This window comes from Elephas maximus, chromosome 3 (genome assembly GCF_024166365.1).
Source record: "Elephas maximus indicus isolate mEleMax1 chromosome 3, mEleMax1 primary haplotype, whole genome shotgun sequence".
Classification (NCBI taxonomy): Eukaryota; Metazoa; Chordata; class Mammalia; order Proboscidea; family Elephantidae; genus Elephas; species Elephas maximus.
In genome coordinates, this window is record NC_064821.1 from 25963255 (window position 1) to 25973026 (window position 9772).

Genomic DNA, 9772 nt, shown 5'->3' on the forward strand with positions numbered 1-9772 from the left:
ATGCAGGCTGTTAATGAGTCTTCCTCCAATCCTGATACCCCATTCTTCATATAGTCCAGCTTCTCGGATTATTTGCTCAGCATACAGATTGAATAGGTATGGTGAAAGGACACAGCCCTGACACACATTTTTCCTTACTCAAACCAATCAGTATCCCCTTGTTCTGTCTGAACAACTGCCTCTTGATCTATGTAAAGGTTCCTCATGAGCACAACTAAGTGTTCTGGAATTCCCATTCTTTGCAATGTTATCCACAATTTGTTATGATCCACACAGTCGAATAGCTTTGCATAGTCAATAAAACACAGGTAAACATTCTTCTGGTATTCTCTGCTTTCAACCAGGATCCATCTGACATCAGCAGTGATATCCCTAGTTCCTTGTCCTCTTCTGAAACCAGCCTGAATTTCTGGCAGTTTCCTGTCAATATACTGCTGCAGCTTTTTTTGAATGATCTTCAGCGAAGTTTTGCTTGTGTGTGATATTAATGACATTGTTCTATAATTTCTGCATTCGGTTAGATCACCTTTCTTGGGAATAGGCATAAATATGGATCTGTTCCAGTTAGTTGGCCAGGAAGCTGTCTTCCATATTTCTTGACATAGAGGAGTGAGCACCTCCAGTGCTGCATCTGTTTGTTGAAACATCTGAATTGACATTCCATCAATTCCTGGAGCCTTGTTTTTCGCCAATGCCTTCAGAGCAGCTTGGACTTCTTCCTTCAGTACCATGGGTTCCTGATCATATGCTGCTTCTTGAAATGATTGAACATCAGCTAATTCTTTTTGGTACAATGACTCTGCGTATTTCTTCCATCTTCTTTTCATGCTTCCTGCATCCTTTAATATTTTCCCCATAGAATCCTTCACTATTGCAACTCGAGGATTGAATTTTTTCTTCAGTTCTTTCAGCTTGAGAAACATCGAGGGCATTCTTCCCTTTTGGTTTTCCATCTCCAGCTGTTTGCACATGTCATTATAATACTTTACTTTGTCTTCTCAAGCTGCCCTTTGTAATCTTCTATTCAGCTCTTTTACTTCATCACTTCTTCCTTTTGCTTTAGTTGCTTGACATTTGAAAGCAAGTTTCAGAGTCTTCTCTGACATCCATCTTGGTCTTTTCTTTCTTTCCTGTCTTTTCAATGACCTCTTGCTTTCTTCATGGATGATGTCCTTGATGTCATTCCACAACTTGTCTGGTCTTCGGTCACTAGTGTTCAATACATCAAATCTGTTCTTCAGATGGTCTCTAAATTCAGGTGGGATATATCCAAGGTCATATTTTTGCTCTTGTGGACTTGCTCTGATGTTCTTCAGTTTCAGCTTGAACTTGCATATGAGCAATTGATGGTCTATTCTGACTGATGATATTGAGCTTTTCCATCATCTCTTTGCACAGATGTAGTCAATTTGATTTCTATGTGTTCTATCTGGTGAGGTCCATGTATACAGTTGACATTTCTGTTGGTGAAAGAAGGTATTTGCAATGAAGAGGTTGTTGGTCTTGCAAAATTGTATCATTCGATCTCTGGCATTGTTTCTATCACCAAGGCCATAGTTTCCACCGACTGATCCTTTTTCTTTGTTTTCAACTTTCGCAATCCAATCGCCAGTAATTATCAATGCATCTTGATTGCAGGTTCGATCAATTTCAGACTGCAGCAGCTCAGAAAAATCTTCTATTTCTTCATCCTTGGCCCTAGTGTTTGATGTGTAAATTTGAATAATAGTTGTATTAACTGGTCTTCCTTGTAGGCATATGGATATTATCCTATCACTGCCAGCATTTACATCAGGATAGATCTTGAAATGCCCTTTTGATGAGGAATGCAACACCATTCCTCTTCAAGTTGTCATTCCTGACATAGTAGACTATATGATTGTCTGATTCAAAATGGCCAATACCAGTCCATTTCAGCTCACTAAGGCCTAGGATATCGATGTTTATGCATTCCATTTCATTTTAGACGATTTCCTAGATTCATACTTTGTACATTCCAGGTTCCAATTATTAATGGAGGTTTGCAGCTGTTTCTTCTCATCTTCAGTCATACAGATCAGCAAATGAAGGTCCGAAAGCTTCACTCCATCCACATCATTAAGGTCGACTCTACTTTGAGGAGGCAGCTCTTCCCCAGTCAACTTTCGAGTGCCTTTCAACCTGGGAGGCTCATCGTCCAGCACTATATCAGATACCGTCCCGCTGCTATGCATAAGGATTTCTCTGGTTAATGCTTTTCAGAAGTAGACTGCTGGGTCTTCCTTCCTAGTCTGTCTTAGTCTGGAAGCTCAGCTGAAATCTGTCCTCCATGGGTTACCCTGCTGGTATCTGAATACCAGTGGCATAGCTTCCAGCATTACTGCATCACGCAAGCCCACACAGGATGACAAACTGACAGATACGTGGGGGTTCTTACAGGATAGAGCATCAAAATCGATGTGAATGGTCTTACTATGTGGTACCTTTAAGAATATAAGCTCAGAGTCAGAGTTCTGGATTTGAATCCTGAATTTGCTTCTGAGCCCCTCTGCTACTTTGAGGTAGTTTTTTTTCTTCCCTCACCCAAATTGGGATCTCAATTTCTTCACCTCTAAAACGGCTACAGGAGTCCCTGATTGGTGCAAACAGTTAATGTGCTTGGCTGCTAACCAAAAGGTTGGAGGTTTGCACACTCAAATGTGCCTTGGAAGAAAGGCCTGATAATCTATTTCAAAAACATTAGCCATCGAAAACCCTAAGGAGCACAGCTTTATCTGACACTCATGGGGCCACCATGAGTTGGAGATGACTTGACAGCAACTGTTAAAATGGGGACAGTAATTCCTATTGGAAAATAAAATAAGATAATATATAGAGTACTTAGCATAGGCTTAATGAATGATAAACCCCAAAATCAGTTATTTTTATTATATGTATTTATTCATACTTTATTCAGTAAAACAAAGAAATACTGTTGGTGATATACACACATAAACAACAAAAATCTAGAGGCAAACACAAAAACAAATTAAGGTAAACATGTCAATAGTTTAAGGATCTATGCCAACACTTGAGAAAGCAAAACCATAATAAATGCTTCAAATTTAAGTTTAGAACTCACTAGCACGAAAATAAGAAAGATGACAGAAGGATTGTAAATGAAAAAAAGGCAATTTCAGAATTGCTCTTGTCATGATAGCAAAAGTCATTGGACATAATTTTTGGACAGAAGATAGAGCAGAAAGCCAATCAAAGAAATTGTGGATATTGTTAAAAAGTCTGTAAAAACCGTTAGAGAGCAAAGTCACATATCCACCACGATCAAGTAAAAGAACAAGATGATTTGAGAGATTCAAGAGTTGGGATTTGATCCAACTTCAGAATCAAGAGCATTTTTACCATTGATACCCACAAATCTTCTTAGTTCTGGAAACAGTGGATCCATCACAGACAAGAGGCCACTCTGCTGAGGAGCATTCCCAGGGCCCCCTTGACATCCTTGTTCCTCAGGCTGTAGATGAAAGGGTTCAGCATGGGAGTGACCACAGTGTACATCACTGAGGCTATTGAGACCTTCTGGGAGGAGTGAGTCACTGCAGGAGTGAAGTAGACCCCAAGAGCTGTCCCATAAAATAAAGAAACGACTGAGAGGTGAGACCCACAGGTGGAAAATGCTTTTTGCTTTCCCCCAGATGAGGACATCTTCCTGATGGATGAGACAATTCGTGAGTAAGAGAAAAGGATCCCAATGAGGGGAAAAACCCCCAGCATACCAGTCAGAAAATATATCAATATGTTGTTCAGGAAGGTATCAGAGCAGACCACCTTGAGTATCTTTGTCAGTTCACAGAAAAAATGTGGGATTTCAAGATCTTTACAGAAGGTCAGGTGCATTATCAAAGAAATATGGAGGAGGGATATCATGACACCAATGAACCAGGTAGTAAAAACCAGGAGGCCACAGAAGCAAGGATTCATGATGGCCATATAGTGCAGAGGGTGACAGATGGCCACAAACCGGTCATAGGCCATCACAGTCAGGAGTAGAGTATCTAGAACAGGGAAAAGCATGGAAAAATAGACCTGAGTGAGGCAGTCCACGTAGGAGATGGCTTTCTTCTGTGTATGGATGTTCACCAGCATCTTAGGGACTATGGTGTTGCTGAAACAAATGTCGATCAAGGACAGGTTGGAGAGGAGGAAGTACATGGGGGTGTGGAGGTGGGCATCAGAGCTGACAGCCAAGATGATGAACAGGTTCCCAAGTACGGTGATCAGGTACATGGTCAGGAAAAGCCCAAATATGAAAGGCTGCAGTTCCAAGTCCTCAGAGAGTCCAAGGAGGATGAACTCTAAAACTCCTGTTTGGTTTTCAGTTTCCATGTGGCTGATATATCTATGAAGGAAGAGACAAGAACAACATCAATTAACAGCAAACAGGCATCTTGTGCATAATATCAAGGTTGACCGTGCTTTTCACTCAAGTTATTTATAGAGTCAGTCACTTTGTCTAAGATTTAGACCTCCTTTCACTTATTAATTTCATGGAAACCTAAAAAATGGGGCCTCTAATCCCAGCTATCTTTCTTAAACACCCATTTTATAACAACCCTGTCAGATGGTCATGGGGCTTTAGTAATGGGACAAGTCAACATAATGTGCCTATTGACAAGTTACACTGAAAAGGACACAATATCACTTCTGTGAGATTTCTGCCCAAAATACATGCCCTCAATCTAAAGATTAAGGAACACCAGAAAAACCCAAATTGTGGGATAGCCTATGCAATACTTAACCTGTAACCTTGGGGACCCTTCAAAATAGCAATGTCAGAAAAGACAAAGAAATCCTAGGAACTATTCCAGAAGAAAGGAGGGAAAAGAGGTATGTCAACGAATCTGCACAATCTGGGATTTTCTTTTGCTAAAAATGCAACTATTGGTATAATTCTTGAAATATGAGTGATTCTGTACATTTGATGATAGTATTAAGTCATACTAATTTCCACATTTTTGTCATTGTCTCGTGTGGTTATATAAGATGGTGTCATTGTTTTTAGGAAACACTGAAGATTTAGAGGTGCACTGTATCTGGAATGCAACTTACTCTCAAATGGTTCAGAAAAATTACTACAGAGAGAGACGGACAAGAAGGAGGGAAAGGAAAAGGAGGAGTAGGACAAGAGGAAATGGAAAAGGAAGAGGAAGAGGAGGAGGGGGGAGGAGGGAGAGGAGAGGGAAAAACAGGGTAAATGTGATAAAATGTTGGTAATGGAGTATTATTTGTGCTGTTCTTGCAACTTTTCTTTAAATCTGAGATTGCGTCAAAATAAAAGGATAAAAAGTAGAACTGTCACACAGTGCCAAATAGTACTGGGTATAAAAATGAAAAAAAAATCTATCCAAGAGATGTTATCAGAAAAGAGTCTGGTTTCAAAGAATACTGCAGCTGAGATGATGTAGTGAGTTGAGGGAATTGGGGTAGGGGTGCTAACCCAGAAAAAATACTACTCTGAGCTAGCTTTGCATAGCAAGCTGTTTTTTGGGACCCAAGCATTGACAACCAGATGTAAGGGGCGGTCCCTCACAGCTAGAGGTCTAACAGATGCAAAGGGTACAGTGAGCTACCAGAAGGGAAGAGGGCAGGAAAACTCCTGGTTAAGAAAAGAGAGGGAGGGAAGCTTACATGTTCCTTCACAAATGTTCTTTTGTAGCAAGGTGAGGAGTCTCTGGGTCAGAGATCTCAGAAGACAACAGTACTTTAGGGTCCTTATAACTGCAGTGTTTTTACCATACCTATAAGATGTTGTGTAAGGTGGAGGGCCAGTGAAAAAGAGGAAGACCCTCAACAAGATGAATTGACACAGTGGCTATAACAATGGGCTCAGCTACAATGACAATTGTGAGGATGACACAGGACTGGACAGTGTTTCATTCCATTGTACATAGGGTCGCCATGAGTTAGAAGTGACTGGATGGCACCTAACAACAAAAATGAGGTGTTGGAAGCAGTTTTGTGGGATAGGGAAGGCAGACAGGCTGCTGTAAGTGGCTAAAAATCCGCTTATTTTTGGCTATTAAAAAAAAAAATAGGATGTATACAAATTTGAATTTGGTGCTAGGCTTTTGGGGGCTAATGCGCCTGTTTGCTAAGAAGAAATGTACAACTTGGGCCAATACACAGAGACCATTTTTGACTCACTTATATATATATAACAGGTGGAGTCTCTGGTGGTGCAGGTAACAGCTCAGCTGCTTACCAAAAGGCTGGAGGTTCAAGACCACTCAGAAGTACCTTGGAATTTCTTCCGTATTTTTATATCATCTCAAACATGTAGTGTACGGCTAGTGTTATTTCTTCCTTAAATATTTGGAAAAATCTCTGTGAAGCCAGGTGGATCTGAGTTTACCTTGCGACAGGTTTTAAATGATGATTCAGTGTTTAAAACTAATTAAAACCAAAAATCTGTTGCCATTGTGTTGATTCCGACTCATAGCGACCCTATAGGACATAGTAGAACTGCCTCATAGGGTTTCCAACGAGTGCCTAGTGGATTTGAACTGCCAAACTTTGATTAGCGGCCATAGCTCTTAACCACTACACCACCAGGGTTTTCAAAAATGAGTATAGGACTATTCAAATCTATTAATTCTTGGGTCAGTTTTAGTAAGTTTTGTTGTCCTAACAGTTTGTTCATTTCATTAAATTTCTAAATTTATTGGTATAAGGATATCATATTCGTAATGATATTTTAAATGCTTTTTGTGATCATCTTATCAGAAGTTATAAAATTTATCAGTCTTTTAAGAGAACTATCTGTTACCCTCATTGATTTGCTCTATTATATTTTGTTTTCTATTTCATTAATCTCTTCTTTAAACATGATTATGTTTTCTTTTGCCTCTAATGTACTATTTTCTTCTTACTTCTTGAGCTATATGTATAGCTCATTGATTTTCAACTTTGCTTATTTACTAAAATATACATTTAAGGCTGATAAATTTCTTCTTTACATTATTTTTATGCACCTTTATTAAGTAGGTTTTTACAAATTAATTGGTATCTTATTTAAAAAAGTAAATTTGAAATAGAAAATAATTTTTTTCAGAGTATATGAAAAAAAGTTAATATCTCTAATATACACAGAGTGCTAATTAAAACCAGTAATAAAACAGTGAGTACGACAACGTAAGAGAGGGAAATATTCTCAAAAGAAGAGGTAAAAATAGCCAGATAACAAGATAAATTGTTCATTCTTACAAATAATCACAGAAATTGAAACTAAGCATGGATATGTCATTTTCAAGCATTACAAATAGGAATTCTATTTTAAATACAGTGAAACCTGTGAGAGTTGGAACTCAATGGGACTTCCTTGCTTTTCTGGGTCTTGCCAGTTCTCCCCCCTTGACAGGCTGCAGTCTTACCACTTTTCAATTGCTTGCTTTAGTGGAATATATTTGAGTTTTTCTTCTCTGGTAGGTTTCTGCCTCACACAGTTCCAGCTTTTACAGGTTTCACTGTAATAATTCCTAGCTTTGTCAAGGGAGGATTGAAATAACCATCTCATATGTTGTTGAAGAAAAAGGGAACAATAAAGATAAAGTATAAATTATTAAACACAAAAGGAAAGAGAACTCTACGTATTGTTCCTGCCAACATCCCTGCCCTTATCAAGCACCACACCAGCCTTTCACTTTCTAAGCAGCAACACTCTTGCCTTCTTTACCAGTTACCAGTTGCCATGGGGTCGACTCTGACTCATGGTGACCCCAGATGTGTCAGAGTAGAACTGTGCTCCATAGGGTTTTCAATGGCTGTGATCTTTTGGAAGTAGGTCACCAGGTCTTTCTTCCAAGGCACCTCTGAATGGACTTGAACCTCCAACCTTTTGGTTAGCAGCCAAGAGTACTATCCCTTTGCACTACTCAGGGACTGTGTTGCTTTCTCACCCCACAACCCATTGCCCTCAAGTCATTCTGCCCCTTAGGGTTTCCAGGGAGCGGCTGGTGGATTTGAACTGCTGACTTTTGGTCAACAGTTAAGTTCTTAACCACTGTGCCATCAGGGCTCCTTTACTGACTTCTTAGAAGTCCTAAAAACACTATGATTCCTCCCCCAACCATGCCTGTGCAAGTACAGCAGCCTTCTCTGCTGGGTGCTCTCCATGCCTTTGTTTTCCAGTATTAATTCCTATAGCTCTCAGATCAAACACTGCTTCCTCAGAGAAACCTTCCCTGAGCCCTCCCTGCCTACTAAGTGCCATCCCCATAGTCATAGAACTCTATATTTTTCTTTCATAAGACCGTATACTTTTCACCATTGCACAAATCGTACCTACATTTTTGTATTTACTTTTGGAATTCTTTGATAATTATCTGTCCCTCTTACCACCAAATCAGATATGAAAGTTCAGAGATCAAATTTTCGAAATGTTTACTTACCCTGATATCCCAGTGCTTTTTACTCAAAGAGCACAGAAAGCTGAATGATAGCTGAACCAAAAATGATCATATATAAGACAAAAGGAGAGATCTAAAAGCTACTCTCACACTGTAGATACAAAAACCTGAAAAAAAGTGTAAAATGAAGGTATCTGTTTGATAAAATATCCTACTCCATCACCAATGAATGCTCACCTTTAGAGTGCAAAAAATGTTTAATACTAGGCAGTCAAACAACAAAGCATTTTCACAAGTACATCAATCCAGAAAAAAATATATACCTTTATCATACACTAAAGTGCACTTAATGAAAGTGAACAGCATTGATGAGAGGGGCATAGAGTAGAATTTCAGTCATACAGGATGGAAAGATACCTTCTAAAAACGGTAAAGAATAATTATGCTAAATCAAGTGTTAAGCAAAGATCCATCTTTAAACCCTAGAAAAATAAAACAAAAGGCAGGAAGGAGAAAGTTCATGTCCTGTTTTCAAAATTATTTAACATTGTTTCTAGCAATTCAAAATAAACTCCATTAGTCAAGAAATAAATGACATAATATTAGAAAATAAAAAACAAAATTTTTGCCATCAGCTACTGATATGATTGCCTAACTTGAACACTAAAAAAAGCCAGCTTGAACACACTTAGAACAAATCAGTGTCATCAGCTTTCTTCTGTATCTGCAAACAACCTGTAGGAAAGATAAGAGGAAAAAAAAAAAGTTCTTTTGCAATTGCAATATAGGTAACACCTGGCTTAGAGTGGGCATTCAACACACATTTGTTAAATAAAAGAAGGTGCACAATCTCATCTCACAGAAACCAACTAATGATGTGGGAACGGTGGAGAAGGAGATACTTTGCTGGAACAGAGGTTTTTAAACCTTAGCGTTCATCTGGAAATCACCTAGAAAGGGAGCCCCAGACCCGCACAATTGCTAAGAGCACCAGCTCTAGAGTCATACAGCCTAGGTTCAAATCTCAGCTCTACCATTTCCAACTGTGTCGTCTTGGGAATCTCTCCAAAATGGAGCCAATATCCTTACTCTTAGGAGTGTCATAAGGATTACATTACATAAAGTGTGTGAAGCTCTTAGCATATAATAATGGCCTAATAATTCCTAACTAATATTCCTGTTAAGTCAGAATCACCTGGAGAGCTTGTTAAAACAGATTGCTGGGACCCACCCTCAGCAGCTCTTGGGTAGGACCTAATAATCAGTGTATCTGACAAGTTCCCAGGTGATGCTGACGGTGCCAGGGGCTCCACTTTGAAAACTACTGCAGTAGAGAAGAATGAGGAAGGCTTTAGAAGATAGGTTTGAAACTCTAAAGGAAAGAACACACT

At 39.1% G+C, this 9772-nt stretch overlaps 1 protein-coding gene across 1 annotated transcript; it reads right to left on the minus strand.

Moving 5' to 3' along the window:
- Positions 1 to 3423: 3423 nt before the first annotated feature.
- On the minus strand, positions 3424 to 4362 carry LOC126072093 (olfactory receptor 7D2-like). The gene has a single exon (XM_049876760.1). It carries the CDS (start codon positions 4360 to 4362, stop codon positions 3424 to 3426), a length of 939 nt encoding a protein of 312 aa, XP_049732717.1.
- Positions 4363 to 9772: the final 5410 nt, after the last annotated feature.

Excerpts from the sequence above, each read along its gene's own strand:
- LOC126072093 (XM_049876760.1), bottom strand. The coding sequence starts at position 4,362 with ATGGAAACTGAAAACCAAACAGGAGTTTTAGAGTTCATCCTCCTTGGA.